The sequence below is a fragment of the Dreissena polymorpha genome, chromosome 7, assembly GCF_020536995.1.
Source record: "Dreissena polymorpha isolate Duluth1 chromosome 7, UMN_Dpol_1.0, whole genome shotgun sequence".
Taxonomy (NCBI): Eukaryota; Metazoa; Mollusca; class Bivalvia; order Myida; family Dreissenidae; genus Dreissena; species Dreissena polymorpha.
In genome coordinates this window covers 12,914,081-12,932,856 of record NC_068361.1, presented here as the reverse complement: position 1 = coordinate 12,932,856, position 18,776 = coordinate 12,914,081, and the positions used below count along the sequence as shown (strand labels likewise).

At 37.3% G+C, this 18,776-nt stretch overlaps 2 protein-coding genes and 1 long non-coding RNA gene across 23 annotated transcripts in view; 1 reads left to right on the top strand and 2 right to left on the bottom strand.

The window, feature by feature from the left end:
- Positions 1 to 5,177, bottom strand: part of LOC127837163 (uncharacterized) — a 768,625-nt gene extending 763,448 nt beyond the window's left edge. For 7 of the 11 annotated variants that reach the window (XM_052364077.1, XM_052364075.1, XM_052364082.1 and 4 more), the window contains exon 1: positions 1,911 to 5,177. In XM_052364077.1, the coding sequence (XP_052220037.1) occupies positions 3,734 to 5,176 (1,443 nt within the window). In that variant the 5' untranslated portion in view covers position 5,177 and the 3' untranslated portion in view covers positions 1,911 to 3,733. Of the gene's footprint in view, positions 1 to 1,299; positions 1,376 to 1,692 lie in introns of all 11 variants that reach the window. The other 4 variants (XM_052364076.1, XM_052364083.1, XM_052364080.1 and 1 more) reach the window with 2 other exon arrangements.
- LOC127837159 (uncharacterized) overlaps positions 1 to 18,776 on the top strand; it is a 915,490-nt gene that overhangs the window by 523,908 nt on the left and 372,806 nt on the right. The window lies entirely within an intron of this gene.
- Positions 14,052 to 16,595, bottom strand: LOC127837174 (uncharacterized). Its single transcript, XR_008029158.1, has 2 exons — positions 15,931 to 16,595; positions 14,052 to 15,675 (listed from the first exon to the last, which is right to left on the bottom strand). It is a non-coding gene; the product is annotated as an uncharacterized LOC127837174 (long non-coding RNA).

Sequence of the window (18,776 nt, the reverse complement as noted above, 5' to 3'; positions counted from 1 at the left end):
CAGGGTCCCTTGACACAGTGCAGTACAACGTTTAGTAAACCTTATCCTTAGTGCGGCATTACAGTCTCAATCAGGTTCCCTTGACAGAGTGCAGTTAAACATGGGTGATCATTATTCTTGGTGCGGTATATCATCCTCAATCAGGGTCCCTTGACACAGTGCAGTAAAACGTGCGGTCATCCTTATTCTTGGTGCGGAATTACGTCTTCCATCAGGGTCCCTTGACACAGTGCAGTAAAACGTGCAGTGAGCCTTATCCTTGGTACGATATAACAGTCTTAATAAGGGTCTCTTGAAATGGTACAGTAAAACATGCGGTGATCATTATTCTTGGTGCGGTATTACATCTTCAATCAGGGTCCATTGACACAGTGCGGTAAAACGTGCGGTGATCCTTATGATTGGTGCGTTATTTCATCTTCCATCAGGGTCCCTTCACACAGTGCAGTAAAACGTGCGGTGATCCTTATTCTTGGTGCGGTATTACATCCTCAATCAGGGTCCCTTGACACAGTGCAGTAAAACTTGTGGTGCGCCTTATGCTTGGTGCGTTATTACATCTTCCATCATGGTCCCTTGACACAGTGCAGTAAAACGTGCGGTGATCCTTATTCTTAATGCGGTATTACATCCTCAATCAGGGTCCCTTAATACAGTGCAAGCCTTATCCTTGGTGCGGTATTACAGTCTCAGTCAGGGTCCCTTGACACAGTGCAGTAAAACGTGCGGTGATGCTTATTCTTGGTGCGGTATAACATCCTCAATCAGGGTCCTTTGACACAGTTCAGTAAAACTTTCGGTGAGCCTTATTCTTAATGCGGTATTACAGGCTCAATCAGGGTCCCTTGACACAGTGCAGTAAAACGTGCGGTGATCCTTATTATTGTGCGGTATTTCATCCTCATTAAGGGTCCCTTGACACTTCTTATTAATTGTACTCCTGAAACCACGGCGGAGCACCTGCTCAAATTAAATAGAAAAAACAATCAAAGAGGCGATATTTCGAATGTATACAACAAGGCTTGTTGGACAAATTTATAAATTTATTATTCATTTTATACATTGAGCACGAGTAAACGAGAACTGTTAGTTTACCGGAACAAACACATTTTGTTATATACTTTTACTTTATTGTTTGTCTTTAAGACGGTTAAATATTGCATTTTAAATTTGTACTTATATTATGAAATCAATATAAATTGGGGGTATTCATAAATTATTGCAGGATCTATTCCATAATGACATCGAAAACTGACGCCGTTTCACAAGATGTAGACTTACATTATTGACTTCCCTTACAATCTAACTGCAGAGTTGTCGTTCCTGCTCTTGTGAATCTTAGAAACTGCGGGCTCAATGACGCACGTTCTTGCAGCTAAAAAGAAAACGTGCAAAATAATATCAATGTTATTCCAATTTCAATCATAAATGACCTATTTTGAAACTGTTGCATACATGTTCATACATAATTTAAAACCTAATATTAATTCTGTGTAGATTATGAAATGTTAATGATATGTATGACCCTTAACTCGATTTTAATCAGTTCGCTGATTTTAATCACATCGTATTGATTAAAATTGAGCATATCATTTGAATGGGTTATTCATTTGAATAAACTTGAAACTGGACAATGAAAACAATCATGTTAAGATATATATGCAAAGATTTCAATTTAAATGGCACAAATACCTTTTAGCAATCGAGCGGCGCTGACTTGGAAACATCGCTATGATGACCATGATGTTTGTTATTGACTTTGCATCCCGCGACGTGGACCTTACTTTGCGAAGGCAATGACGATCATGCTGAGCACTGCTTACGTTATTACCCGCGATAACGACCATGATAAGCACAGTTTACGTTATAACCCGCGATAATGTTCATGGTGAGCGGTGCTTTTGTATAACCTGCGATGACAAAATGGTGTGCGCTACTGACGGTATAAGCTGCGATGACAAAAATGGTGTTCGCTTCTGACTGTATAACCCGCGATGATGACCATGGTTTCCGCTGCTGACGGTATAACCTTCGATAACGTAAATGGCGTGCGCTGCTGACGGTTGAACACACGATGACGACCGTAGTTTACGGTGCTGACGGTAAAACCCTGGATGACGAAAATTGTGTGCGCTTCTAACGGTAAATCCCGCAATGACTATCATTGTTTGGGCTACTGACTGATATCATCACGATGACGACAATTGTTTTAACTGTTGGCGGTAAAACCCGCGATGATGACTAGGGTGTGCGCTGCTGACGGTATGACCCGCGATGATGACCAATATGTTCGCTGCTGACGGTAAAACTCCCGATGATGAACAATGTGTGAGCTGCTGACGGTTTAACCCGCGATGTTGACCAGGGTGTGCGCTGTTGACGGTATAACTCGCGATGATCACCATGGTGTGCGCTGCTGACGGTATAACCCATTATCACAACCAGGATGTGCGCTGCTGACGGTATAACCCACGATGACGACCAGGGTGTGCGCTACTTACGGTATAACCCGCGATGATGACCAATGTGTGCGCTGCTGACGGTTTAACCGGCGATGATGATCAGGGTGTACGTTATTGACGGTATAACCCGAGATGATGGCCAGAATGTGCGCTGCTTACGGTATAACCAACGATGACGACCAGGGTGTGCGCTACTTACGTAATAACCCACGATGACGACCAGGATATGCCCGGCTGACGGTAAAACCCGTGATGACGACCATGGTGTGCGTTGTTGAAGGTATAACCCACGATGACGACCATGGTGTGCGCTACTGACGGTATAACCCACGATGACGACCATGGTGTGCGTTGCTGACGGCATAATCCGAGATGATGACCATTTGTTTGGGGTGTTGACGGTATTACCAGCGATTACTTCTGTTTTGCGCTTCTGACTTGGTTACCCTCAATGTCAAGATTAGTTTGAGCTGCTCACTAGGTAAATAGATTGACGAACGTTGTTTGCGCTTCTGACCAGGCAATTCCGCGTAAGGTCAATGGTTTAAGCTACTAACTTGGTAAACCGCGAGATGACTATGGGTGGCACTGCTGACCTAGTAATCCACGTTATCGACCGTTGTTTGCGCTTTCGACGTGGCAACCCGATAGATGACTAAAGCGTAGTTGCCAACGTTGGCGACCATTCTTTGGGCTGAATACTTGATTATACCAATGACAACCATTGGTTGACTCCTTTGCTCCTTAATTTGTTGCCCGGGATGATGACCAAGGTTTAAAGCACGATGCACAAACACGTCTTTGAAGTAAATGACACATTTGAATCAAGAATTTCTTGGTGTTGGTTAATGGCCTTGTTTTTTTTGTGGTGTTTAATGGCCTTGGTTTTGTGTCATGTTAAAGTTTGACAATTTGGTTTCATGTACACTCGTTTGGATTTCATATATTATCATTAAAAATGCTGATTATTTCAATATGAGAATAACGTTTAATTAATTTTGTATAATAATATGGGGAAGTATATTTCCAACTTACAAATTGTCAAATGTGACTTATCTCAAACGCATACATTTTCAAAAATAAAACTTTAAAAAATAAATTAAATGAATGTACGATTAGCAAACCTTTTTGTAGCAAAAAATACGAATATTAAATACAGACTTTATCACTGGAAAATACAATTTTACACGATATATTATATACCTTTTTATCCCTTTTAAAGTTGGTACAACAAGCGATAAAATTACACGATACGTTGAAAACGCACGAGTTTAAGAACTCACTCCACAGGCGTCTGTGAACAAAATGTTCAGACGAATTTTACAATAGTGAATCCATGGTTTCGAATCAACGTAATCTCCCTCTCGTCGGAGTAAATGTTTGTCGTAATCGTCATCGCAATCATCAGCAGTAGCAGATAGTGTAAGAGCAGCAGCTCTACGAACAGTACCCTTTTTGTTCACAATTTCAAACTGTTCGACATTAACTGATTTTAATTCACAAAAGTTTTGCTTGATTCTCGTATATTCATCGTCATTCTCTTCCATACGGATCAGCAGTTTACACTGTACACTATGTTTGATAGTAGACAGATTATTCACATATTGTTGGAGTGATGATGGGGACAATGTTTTATAAATTATAAACACATACTTAACACATTCTGGCAGTTTCATCTCCATATCATACTTGTTCAAACAAATCCTTAGCTGCTGCAAGTGGGTGAGAAGGGGCAGTGTCTGTGACAGCAGGTCGGTGTGTTCTATTTTAGTCATGTTCAGACTGGTTATATGCATTGTGGGTAATGTTTCATACAATCCAGGACAATCCTTTAATACTTCCAACTTAACACTTGACAAATCTGCACCTCGCATTAGCGGTTCGGGGTATTTCCCAATCGCCTCACGCCTCTGTAAAACGATGTATTTAGCTAAGTAGACGCGCACTGCATGATTAAGCGTTGAAAGTTTTAACATCAAACTGTACAGCCAATCTGATGAGCATGATCCTTCTTGTAAAATAATTAATTGAAGAGTCGATGGTAATGTGTGATTAAAATCATTCAAGTAAGTCCCTTGTAATCGAATTTCCGTAAACGCTGGTAACGTGTTTTGTGTCAAAAATGTCAGTGAAACATCGTCAAAAGCCTGAAGCTGCACGCTTCTTATACTCGTGCCTCGCAACATTTCAAACAGCTCTTTTTGGAATTTTAAGACGCGTAGTTCAATGTTCGACATGTCACATGACAACATTTGTGTATGTAAATCAGACACATTCGTATTCGAACTATCATTAACATCAGCTTTAACATTTGTTGAACATTGTGATTTCTTTCCCCGGGCTTCTTTACTTGACTGCCATGCAACATCCCACAACACACACTCGACAGGATGATCTAATGAAGAGAGCGTGATCAACAAGCTGCACAGCCATTCAGATGAACATTTGACATCCACGAGACAAATACATTGCAATGACGCAGGCAGTCTCAGATCACATCTACCCGTATAGGTTCCCCACAAATAAAGCTTAGTTAGCTTATTCAGCGTGTGAAGAATCTCGGATGCTAATGAGGCACAATCAGCCGTCCCAAGGTCTAGGATCCCAATACTAGTATCACGTAATAGTTCAAACAGTTCCTTACTGCCATTATTCACTAATATCTCAATGTTGGACATGTCATGTGTCAGTATTTCAGATCGCAAATTCGACATATGTGTATGCGCTTCGTCTCCACGGATGTCTTCACTTAACTGCAAAACAACATCCCACAGCTCACACTTGACAGGATGATCTAATGAAGAGAGCGTGATCAACAAGCTGCACAGCCACTCAGATGAACATCCGCCTTCCACGACAGTTATACACTGCAATGACGCAGGCAGTCTCAGATCACACCGACCAGTATAGGTTCCCCACAAATAAAGCTTAGTTAGCCTATTGAGCGTGTGAAGAATCTCGGATGCTAATGAGGCACAATCAGCCGTCCCAAGGTCTAGGATCCCAATACTAGTATCGCGTAATAGTTCAAACAGTTCCTTACTGCCATTTTTCACTAATATCTCAATGTTGGACAGATCATGTGACAGTATTTGAGATCGCAAGTCCGATATATGTGTATGCGCTTCGTCTCCACGGATGTCTTCACTTAACTGCAAAACAACACCCCACAGCTCACACTTGACAGGATGATCTAATGAAGAGAGCGTGATCAACAAGCTGCACAGCCACTCATATGAACACTCGCCTTCCTGGAGATTAATACATTGCAATGACGCAGGCAGTCTCAGATCACACCGACCAGTATAGGTCCCCCGCAAATAAAGCTTAGTTAGCTTATTCAGCGTGTGAAGAATCTCGGATGTTAATGAGGCACAATCAGCCGTCCCAAGGTCTAGGATCCCAATACTAGTATCACGTAATAGTTCAAACAGTTCCTTACTGCCTTTCTCGACAAGTAAATTAATATTGGACAGGTCATGTGACAGTATTTGAGATCGCAAGTCCGATATATGTGTATGCGCTTCGTCTCCACGGATGTCTTCACTTAACTGCAAAACAACACCCCACAGCTCACACTTGACAGGATGATCTAATGAAGAGAGCGTGATCAACAAGCTGCACAGCCACTCATATGAACACTCGCCTTCCTGGAGATTAATACATTGCAATGACGCAGGCAGTCTCAGATCACACCGACCAGTATAGGTCCCCCGCAAATAAAGCTTAGTTAGCTTATTCAGCGTGTGAAGAATCTCGGATGTTAATGAGGCACAATCAGCCGTCCCAAGGTCTAGGATCCCAATACTAGTATCACGTAATAGTTCAAACAGTTCCTTACTGCCTTTCTCGACAAGTAAATTAATATTGGACAGGTCATGTGACAGTATTTGAGATCGCAAGTCCGATATATGTGTATGCGCTTCGTCTCCACGGATGTCTTCACTTAACTGCAATACAACACCCCGCAGCACACACTTGACAGGATGATCTAATGAAGAGAGCGTGATCAACAACCTGCACAGCCATTCAGATGAACATTTGACATCCACGAGACTAATACATTGCAATGACGCAGGCAGTCTCAGATCACACCGACCAGTATAGGTTCCCCGCAAATAAAGCTTAGTTAGCTTATTCAGCGTATGAAGAATCTCGGATGTTAATGAGGCACAATCAGCCGTCCCAAGGTCTAGGATCCCAATACTATCACGTAATAGTTCAAACAGTTCCTTACTGCCTTTCTTGACAAATAAATTAATATTGGACAGGTCATGTGACAGTATTTGAGATCGCAAGTCCGATATATGTGTATGCGCTTCGTCTCCACGGATGTCTTCACTTAACTGCAATACAACATCCCACAGCTCACACGTGACAGGATGATCTAATGAAGAGAGCGTGATCAACAAGCTGCACAGCCACTCAGATGAACATTCGCAATTCTGGAGACTAATACATTGCAATGACGCAGGCAGTCTCAGATCACATCTACCCGTATAGGTTCCCCACAAATAAAGCTTAGTTAGCTTATTCAGCGTGTGAAGAATCTCGGATGTTAATGAGGCACACTCAGCTGTTCTTAGGTCTAGGATCCCAATACTAGTATCACGCAATAGTTCAAACAGTTCCCTACTGCCATTTTTCACTAATATCTTAATGTTGGACAGGTCATCTGACAGTATTTGAGATCGCAAGTCCGATATATGTGTATGCGCTTCGTCTCCACGGATGTCTTCACTTAACTGCAAAACAACATTCCTCAGCTGACACTCGACAGGATGATCTAATGAAGAGAGCGTGATCAACAAGCTGCACAGCCATTCAGATGAACATTTGCATTTCGACAAGACAATGTTTTGTATTGTTTCAGGAAGAGCTATGTCTTGCAAAAAGCTTGTGTCTTCTATTCTCAAATATGTTAATTGAGACAGGGACGGCAGAACATAGGAACATGATGATACGTCAAATTGTCCGATACAGTTCAGCTCCCGTATGCTCGTATGATGTAATTCTTTACTTATTTCCGGTGTCATTGTTATCATAACACGTGCAAGACAATGTTTGGATTTGTGTATGACTGTCAATATTTCGCTTATTTGTAGACAATTACTTTCTACAATAAGTGACCGCACATCTGCACAGTTGTACAATAAAAGCTTTTCTAACGCATTTGAATCGGACTCAGTAAGATTCTGATTAAATATGAAGTCTCTACAATTCAAGCAAATTTGCTTTTCACCGCTGGCAGTTGCTTCTATGCATCCAGCAATGATCATGCGCTGGAACAAGACTGATAGTGCGTAGCAACGTGCGTTGTAATCCATGTTATCATTATTTAATTTTAAAACGTTCCTTCTTGTGCCATTGTCGTCCTGAAATGCTAATAAGTTTTCCTGATTATAAAATCCCTTAATGCACATGCTCAGTCCGTGGCTTATGGCTTTGAGGAACTCGTCGTCAACCAGACAATTAATAAGAGTATTAGCTTTTTTACAGTCGAGTCCACATAAATAAATTATGGTCTGGCTCATCTCTAAAACATTATATTTAGATCCGGTTCGGAACTGTTTTATAAGGTCCTGCTTGGAATTTGCGATATGATAGGCAGTCATAAATTCCTGTAAAGTCTCGTGTAAAAATGAAAACTGTGCATTCTGACCTGCTATATTAGAGCTGTATCTTTTCGTTAAAACACCAGCATGAAGACAAAATTTCAACTGCTTTTCTGACATGTGATTCAATACTCCCCGTTCGGTGAACACTGGGGATTTACTCGATGAAAACGTAAAATTAAATGCAACATTCGCAAGTGCATCAAAAATATTGATCTGCCGCTGAATAAAACTTGTATTTGTTAAACATTGAAACAAATTTCCTTTTTGAAAATATCCCTTTTTCGCACGTGCATTTTTAAAAAGTGTGTCTAGTAAAATACAATTTATTTCACACAAGGAGCCACTCAATTCCATCTTGTTCATCCAACAATTGACTAACAGAGTTTGCAGCCAGGGTGACTTCAACAAATTCCCAAATTGACGTTCGTTCACGTACTTCATGAATTCAGGGGTTGTCTTCACATTACCAGTTTGAAGACTGTTTATAATTTTATTTGCTAGTTCTTCTGTATCAATTATTCCTTCAACTTCTATTAATGTTTTTATTTCAGAATCTTTGATTCGCTCATCCGCCATTTTCCATGGCCGTGATGTAATAATGGACACACTATTTGAATACCATTGTGCAAGTAACGGTATAACAAATTGATTTAAACGATCAACCCATTCATTAAGCCCATCCATAGTTACGATGTATGTCTCTCGTTCTAGGATATGTGGCAAAAGCTTAAAGGTCTCTTCGCGTTTTACTTCACCAGGGTATATCATGTCGATAATTTGTGTTTTAATCATCTCTATAACCTCCCGCTGCCCCTTTGCATCTCGTAGTGATATTTGAAAGAGAAACCGGAACTCCTTCAATGTATCGACATCACTAAATGTAGGCCTGTGATGAGGATTGTGCTCAGACACTGCATCACACCAGTCAAGAGCCAGTTTAGTGAGGAATGTAGTTTTCCCCATCCCCGGTTCTCCTTGAACAAATACATGGCTACTGAGAATTTCATCTTTATAAAATAAGGCTTTGTATTGGTGAACCGAGTTTCTCGTTTTCTTTCGAGATCCATCTTTCTCTATTGTAACGTGGCTCAATTTCGGTTGCACAAAAACATCCCAGATGGGTTTGTCACGACCCTCCCTCAGTGGTGAAACAGACACAGTTTTCTTCGTCGTCGTATAGAACTTTATTAACCGTTCACGAAAATCTAAAATTATAAATAAACCTTATTTCCACTTATGACGCCATCCAGTTTATAATCGTTAACAATAATATTAATAATAATACTAATAAAAATAATAATAACAATTATAATTTTAATTATACTTAAAAAAAAACAACAACAAAAAAACAACACAATAATAATAGTAAAAATAACAATAATACTAATAATCGTAATAATAATAATAATTTGTATAATAATAATAATAATAGCAATAATAATAATAATACAATTAATTAAATTAAGTAAATTTACTACTACTACATTACTACTACTACTTCTAGTAGTTGTAGAAGTAGTAGTAGTAGTAGTAGTAGTAGTAGTAGTAGTAGTAGTAGTAGTAGTAGTAGTAGTAGTAGTAGTAGTAGTAGAAGTAGTAGTAGTAGTAGTAGTAGTAGTAGTAGTAGTAGTAGTAGTAGTAGTAGTAGTAGTAGCAGTAGTAGAAGTAGTAGTAGTAGTAGTAGTAGTAGTAGTAGTAGAAGTAGTAGCAGCATTAGTAGTAGTAGTAGTAGTAGTAGTAGTAGTAGTAGTAGTAGTAGTAGTAGTAGTAGTAGTAGTAGTAGTAGTAGTAGTAGTAGTAGTAGTAGTAGTAGTAGTAGTAGTAGTAGTAGTAGTAGTAGTAGTAGTAGTAGTAGTAGAAGTAGTAGTAGTAGTAGTAGTAGTAGAAGTAGTAGCAGTAGTAGCAGAAGTAGTAGTTGTAGTAGTAGTAGTAGTAGTAGTATTAGTAGTATTAGTAGTAGTAGTAGTAGTAGAAGTAGTAGTAGTAGTAGTAGTAGTACTAGTAGTAGTAGTAATGTAGAAAAAGAAGAATATTTAGGAGAAAATTTTTAAGAAAAAAAATCATCTAAGTTCTAAAAAACATATTCATCGTTTATACGTTTGTGACATGTCCACACAATTAAATGTTGTGATAAACGCTGCGGATGAAAACTTATTTGTTTCAGTCTTTACAGTAAAAGGCGTCGGCAAAGCAACCGTCCCAATATTTAAGCAAGTTACCGTGATATATCAATTTCGCCGTTCAAAATCTGCATATTTATTATTGTGGTTTTAAATCAGTCGCCATTGTGCATGAGCATCGTAATATTGACCCTTTATCCATGGATATCAGAGACCAATCGGCATTCAACATCAACATAATGAGGTCTTGAAATTAAACGATGATTTTAATGGTTTTAAAGATGGTTATACTATCTTTTACAGCTAAATTTAAGTCTCACATATGTGAGGTCTTTTTCAAGAATTATCCTTAAATATGTTTCCTACTAAGTTAACTCAATCAGCTTTTAAGTCGCTTGTAACTAATAAACACTTGCTTAATGAAGTTACGAAAGATTTGCCAACACTTATATAGTAACAAGTTACAAGTCAATCAATACATTAGTGATTATATGAGCCTTATTCTGAGATAACTGAACTAAATGCATATGCGTAAAGTATCATCCCAGATTAGCCTGTGGAGTCCACACAGGCTAATCAGGGACGACACTTTCCGCTTTTATGACATTTTTTGTTTAAATGAAGTCTCTTCATACCGGAAATCAAGTTTAGGCGGAAAGTGTCGTCCCTGATTAGCCTGTGCGGACTGCAAAGGCTAATCTGGGATGACACTTTACGCACATGTATTAAAACTGCACTTAGTATGTTTGCGTAAACTGTCTTTCCAGATAAGCCTGTGCAGTCTGCAGGGCTGAAACTCTCTGCCGATGGATTTTCATTTAGAAAAGTCTTTCAGAAAATTCCAGGTTAGCCTGTGCGGAGTGCATAGGCTAATTTGGGACATTACTTTATGCATTAAGCCCAGTTTTCTCAGAACGCGGCTAATATACTAACTAAAGTATACTTATACTATAACATTAACACATTAACTCCGTAATCACGATCCCCAAAACGTTTCCCTATAACGGTCGAGAATAATAAATTATCATATTCCTATACACTGCAACGTCCCGAAAGGCAGACCTTTGTGTAAACACATTGTTGAGGCTGAAGATAAAGCTTATGTTTTAAAATATTATGTATAAAATAAAGGTGTTTACGGTGTATTGTGTTATCTGTATTTAGCCATTGCTCGTTCAGTTATGCTACCATTGAAATAAACTATTTGTCAAAATGAGTTGTTGCTCTTTGCTTGTACATAAGAAATTCTTTTGAGATATACATTTGAGAAGCATTATTTTGAAAACTGTTCGTTTATTTTAATGCTTATAAATTCTGTATTTTATGTCATTATTTGTTTGTGCAAATAATCGGGTTTTACATTTTAATTAAAATAAACCGTATGTAGGGCGATCTACAAGCTTTTCCAGGACTGTATGGGCACTAGCTCATGGTAGAATATACGAATACAAATAAAACGAAAATCGTATAGTGTTTACAACGTTATAACTGAACTTAAATTGCAATAACATAACATATTTAGAATTTAGAACGCACAAATACAAGAGCACATTAACCTGCTGAATCTTGGAAATCCCTTGTTAAAAGGAATTTATCATATGAATTTGTTAAAAACAAATTGACTAATTAGAACAATATGTATTAACATTTAAGTATCAATTACTTTAAGTGTATATAATGGGTTAGTTCACTTGTGCTTAGAAGTCAGAACATACCATTTCTACATTTAATTCGTTATATTCTTCAATATGTAAATGGGCCTGCAAACAGGTAATACGCTGGTGCGTCGGAAGCTGCCAATTAATTGGGCCACGGATTTTATACATATATGTTGACACATATGTTTTATCTCGTTTTTATCGACTTTATTTAACAATAGCATGCACCTCGTGATAATTGATCGCATGGCGATTCTCAGTTAAATCAATTTTATAAGACTGCGGTTACTGCGGAAAATAAATAAATAACCTCTTTATGGAAATTATTGAAAGTAATATATTCATGAGACGTTTAAAATTATGAAAAAAACTATTAGGTTATATGTACCATTAATATTATAATAATGACCACATCAACGCGACAAAAACATCATTTATTTAATTGTGTTAACTTACAACAAGAGCACCGCCTTGCGGGTGCAGACCGCTCATCTATTTTCTTTTTAAAGGTGAAGGGACTCTCAATTTCAATCACAAAGGAGGGAGGGGTGGAGTGAAGAGGCGTGTATAGTGTGGGGGGTGTGGACATTTATTACATTATCTTCCAAAAATGCGAAAAAATGCACAAAAAAAAATTTCGGGGTTGGGTGGGGGGGAGGGGATTCTTGGGTGCGATGGTTGGACGGTATTTCAAAAATAAAATAATAAAAATAAATATTTGTGTTTTTTTACCTTTTCAAAACAAAAAAATTGGGGGGTGGGGGTGGGTGGGGGTATAGTGTGAGGGTGGGGTGGTCATTTAAAAAAAAATAGGGGGGGATTCGGGGGGGAGGGGGGGCGCGGGGGATGGTTTGGGTGAAGTCTATTGTGGTATGTCAGGTAAGAGTAGTTTTGTCAAAGTATCAATCAAATCTAATCATAAACAAAGAAGTTATGGCAATTTTAGCCCAATTTAATAATTTGACCATTCAAAGGTCAAGGTAAAATTCAACTTGTCAGGTACAGTAACCTCATGATAACATGAAAGTATTTGAAGTTTGAAAGCAATAGCCTTGATACTTTAGAAGTAAAGTGGATCGAACACAAAATTTAACCATATATTCAAAGTTACTAAGTCAAGCAAGGGCCATAATTCCGTAAAAATGACAACCAGAGTTATGCAACTTGTCCTTTTACTGTACCCTTATGATAGTTTGCAAGTGTTCCAAGTATGAAAGCATTATCTATGATACTTTAGGGGTAAAGTGGACCAAAACACAAAACTTACCCAAATTTTCAATTTTCTAAGTATAAAGTGCCCATAATTCCGTCCAAATGCCAGTCAGAGTTACATAACTTTGCCTGCACATTCCCCTTATGACAGTTAATAAGTGTTGCAAGTATGAAAGCAATAGCTTTGATACTGTAGGAATAAAGTGGACCTAAACACAAAACTTAACCAAATTTTCAATTTTCTAAGTATAAAAAGGGCACATAATTCTGTCAAAATGCCAGTCAGAGTTACATAACTTTGCCTGCACAGTCCCCTTTTGATAGTTAAAAAGTGTTGCAAGTATGAAAGCAATAGCTTTGATACTTAAGGAATAAAATGGACCTAAACACAAAACTTAACCAAAATTTTCAATTTTCTAAGTATAAAAAGGTCAAAATGCACGCCAGAGTTATCTTACTTTGCCTGCCCAGTCCCCTCATGATAGTAAGTGTACCAAGTTTGAATGCAATAGCATTGATACTTCTGAGAAAAGCGGACCTAAACGCAAAACTTAACCGGACACCGACGCCAAGGTGATGACAATAGCTCATAATTTTATTTTCAAAAAATAGATGCGCTAAAAATGAACTTTTATTTTACTTTTCAACGTAAATCCCTTTTTGTCCGTAAACCTAAATCTATACAGAACATGAACACGTTTAATAAAACAAAATTACAAAAATTAAATTAATTTAGAAACAACTCAGTGAAGAAGTCGGCAAAGTATAAAAAAAGATAGTAAATATATAATATGCAAAACTCTATAAATCCAATAGTCTATTACCAACACACTCAAAACAGTTCATTAAAATTGTAGTGTATATACCGTAAGATAATTTACCATAAAAATGTTACTTCTTGAAACGATGAGTTTGTTTCCTGATCCAAATGCTAAATTTACAAAAAAATCACACTCGACTGTTATTGAAAATTAGGTAAACTTTACGTTTCAGATTGTGTTTTATTACGATCGAATTAAGAACAAACAAGAACGAAATATCAGACTAAAATATCAAACAAAAGGGTTTTATTGGCACCGAACATTAGGGTCAGTCCGGTTAGTGGAAACCAACAACTGTGTATTTAACATCTTGCATTGTTGGTAGGAAACAGTTAAAGCACCTAGCAATATTGCAAAGCATATTGTATATATATAACAACAACAGTATTCAAGCATTAGACCAGATATATCGTATGCACCAGTTGCTAGTTTCTATTATACAGATCATGTTAGCCCTATTAAACATTGATAGACTTGCACTTATATTGATAATTTGATTATGGTAATGATTGATCACAAACAAATTACAATTTACTGGGCCCTTAAAATTGGCACTATATGGGTCACCTTGTTTAAACATGTTGCGTGTTGATAACGTATACTTTATATAAATATTACATGGCTGACAGGGTGACAGTAAATTTGTCAACTTGAGGAAATACTGTCAACCAAGGCGATGCCGAGGTTGACAGTATTTTTCCGAAAGTTGACAAATTTACTGTCACCCTGTCAGACATGTAATATTTATTTTATTATACCGAACAAACTTATCAAACATGAACAATTTATAAGAACCGTGCACAATTTTAATATTCAATAATTGTATTTAAATACAGCAATGAATAACCATTTAAATTTTGATAACAAAAGTAAAAGTACACTGGTTAACACAATCAATTTCTTATCGCTTGATTACGCAATTTATGACGTTGTAAACAGACGACAAAATGGCAAGCAATATTGCCAGCAAACGTTTTTCAACGATAAGTTAGGAGGATTTGAAGGTAAACACAGTCAATTTCTTATCATTTGTTCGGTATAATAAAATAAATATTACATGTCTGACAAGGGTCACCCTGTCAGACATGTAATATTGATTTTATTATACCGAACAAACTTTTCAAACATAAACAGTTTATAAGAACCATGAACAATTTTAATATTCAATAATTGTATTTAAATACAGCAATGAATAACCATTTATATTTAGATAACAAAAATAAAAGTACACTGGTTAACACAGTCAATTTCTTATCACTTGATTACGCAATTTATGACGTTGTAAACAAGCAATATTGCCAGCAAACGTTTTTCAACGATAAGCGAGGAGAATTTGAAGGTTAACACAGTCAATTTCTTATCACTTGTTCGGTATAATAAAATAAATATTACATGTTTGAAAGAGGTCACCCTGTCAGACATATAATATTAATTTTATTATACCGAACAGGCTTTTCAAACATGAACAATTTATAAGAACCATGAACAATTTTAAGATTCAATAATTGTAGTTAAATATAGCAATGAATAACCATTTATATTTTGATAACAAAAATAAAAGTTCACTGACTAACACAGTCAAAGTATTCTTTCCTAATGGTGCAGCACAATACCAAATGTCACTGGTCTCTTGAAATAATTCTAACGGTCTTTGCCATAATGCTTCGAGTTTAGGGTTCAGTTTAGATAGGTACTTCTCAAAGCATCGGACTGGACAAAACGTACTGCCAGGCTGCTTGTAAATCTTTCCTTCTCCTATGGTATCATCAGGCATATCGTCAATCCTAAAGAGATGAATTCATTTAATTAGACACTGGTCTGACATTTAAAATTGCCTGAAACCAAAAATAGATATTTTTGCTAAAATGTTATGCGGTTTCACCACTGAAATTCCATTTAATTTAAGTTTTTTTCCCTCTGTCAAACAAATTAACAGCCACATTTTATAGTTATAATTCTTTGCAGCAACTGCCAGCTTTTAGTAAAATTACTACGATTTGAAAGGTTGACATAATAAATATTTTTTTAATTGAACCTACCCGTGATTTTTTGTTGATTCTGCGATGACCTGGTGTATAAACTTTCTCCCGGTTGAATCAGTTGCTATAGTTATGTTGACTTCGTCATTGACCCTAAATTCTCTTGACCTCTCCTCAGAAGGTAGTGCATTAAGTTAAACCACACCCTGTTTTGAAAACCACATTGAAAGTTAATATGTTACTATTAAACGGTACGCTGTTGCCACTTAATATTTCCAGATCGCCGTCGGATATTACAGGTTTGTGGTCGACACTCCCATGTCCACTTCGCTTAAGCTGCTTAACTTTTGACTTGAAGGTTTCATTACTTGATGAGAATTGCTGGTCTTTCAAATTAATGGTTTACGTGCTTAAGAGATGCTTGGAAATTCCCTACTTCAGACTGTCCAAAGTTTTTTTCTTTAGTTCCTCGCCGATTTTCTGACGTACAGATGCATAGAAAAAAGCGTAACTCAATAACTGGTTGTTCCGCTGGATTTTCCACGAGATCACTAAGATCCATGTAATTCGAACGAAGATATTCGTCGTACAAGTTCATACCATGTTCAACTACACGTTTAATGTTTTAAGAGTCCTTGTCACGATCCAATGCCTTCAAAACCTCCTCGCTCTTTTCGTTGAAAAACGTATACTTGCCATTTTGTCGTCTGTTTACAGCGGAAAGACAAAACTGCGGGGCAGGTATAAAACCCGGAAATATCCGGAAAACCCGGAAATCTTTAAGGTAAAACCCGGAACCGATATAAATGGTTATAACTTCATTATTATTCGTCCGATATTAATTATAATGGTACCGTTGTAAAGAAGATCCTCTACAGATTCTAACCATATCAAAATATTTTATGGCAGGGTCGTAGTCGGCCTGTAAATCGCGGACAAAGTCGGCCTGTTTTAACGTTTTTTTTTACACACGCAAATGCCGAAAAGAAAACCCGGAACCGATATAAATGGTTATAACTTCATTATTATTCGTCCGATATTAATTATAATGGTACCGTTGTAAAGAAGATCCTCTACAGATTCTAACCATATCAAAATATTTTATGGCAGGGTCGTAGTCGGCCTGTAAATTGCGGACAAAGTCGGCCTGTTTTAACGGGTTTTTTTACACACGCAAATGCCGTAAAGAAAACCTGGAACCGATATAAATGGTTATAAATGCATTATTATTCGTCCGATATTAATTATAATGGTACCGTTGTAAAGAAGATCCTCTACATTTTCTAACCATATGAAAATATTTTATGGCAGGATCGTAGTCGGCCTGTAAATCGCGGACAAAGTCGGCCTGTTTTAACGTTTTTTTTACACACGCAAATGCCGAAAAGAAAACCCGGAACCGATATAAATGGTTATAACTTCATTATTATTCGTCCGATATTAATTATAATGGTTACGTTGTAAAGAAAATCCTCTACAGATTCTAACCATATCAAAATATTTTATGGCAGGGTCGTAGTCGGCCTGTAAATCGCGGACAAAGTCGGCCTGTTTTAACGGTTTTTTTTACACACGCAAATGCCGAAAAGAAAACCCGGAACCGATATAAATAGTTATAACTTCATTATAATTCGTCCGATATTAATTATAATGGTACCGTTGTAAAGAAGATCCTCTACAGATTCTAACCATATCAAAATATTTTATGGCAGGGTCGTAGTCGGCCTGTAAATCGCGGACAAAGTCGGCCTGTTTTAACGGGTTTTTTACACACGCAAATGCCGTAAAGAAAACCCGGAACCGATATAAATGGTTATAAATGCATTATTATTCGTCCGATATTAATTATAATGGTACCGTTGTAAAGAAGATCCTCTACATTTTCTAACCATATGAAAATATTTTATGGCAGGATAGTAGTCGGCCTGTAAATCGCGGACAAAGTCGGCCTGTTTTAACGTTTTTTTTTACACACGCAAATGCCGTAAAGAAAAACCGGAACCGATATAAATGGTTATAAATGCATTATTATTCGTCCGATATTAATTGTAATGGTACCGTTGTAAAGAAGATCCTCTACGTTTCTAATAATATATAAAATAGTTTATGGCAGGGTCAGAGTCGGCCTGTAAATCGCGGACAAAGTCGGCCTGTTTTAACGGGTTTTTTTTACACACGCAAATGCCGTAAAGAAAACCCTGAAAAGGAAAAAGGGGTTATAAAAACATTATTTTTAATTCGATTTTAATTATAATGGTACCGTTGCAAAGAAGAACCTCCACAGTTTCTAACCATGTTAAAATATTTTATGGCAGGGTCAGTGCCAACCTGTAAATCGCGGTCAAAATTGACCGAAAAATACCGTTTTGTTTTTGTACACAAAACAATGTCTTGAGGAAAACACGTAAAAGCTAAAAGGGGCTATAAAAGCATCCTTTTTCTAACCGACCATACATTTTTTGTACCGTTGTTATGGTTTTCTTTCACTGTTTCCAAATATGTAAAAAAAATTGTGAGAAAGCATAATATGAAATAAGGCGATGCATCAAAGCGAGCTCAATTAATCTGTAATAGAAGAAACCACGGACTCTAGATGACAATATACAATATACGCACCGTGAAGAAACTAACACACAACTTATATACATATAATATTTGAATTAAATCATTAAAGGCACTTCCTAGCAGAAGAAACTGGAGTTCGTAAAGACTGTTATTAAAAAGTAAGGAAATGAACTTTCAATTATTACTTTAATCAGCAATTCAACAACAAACGGGCCATATTAAAGGGTTTCGTGTGACCTAATGAACTGAACTGTTAGCCCAAAACCCCGTCCAAAACAGATTGTCATACTATCCGTTTCCAGCCTTGCAACCACAATTTACCTACGAAGGTCAGATCGGGA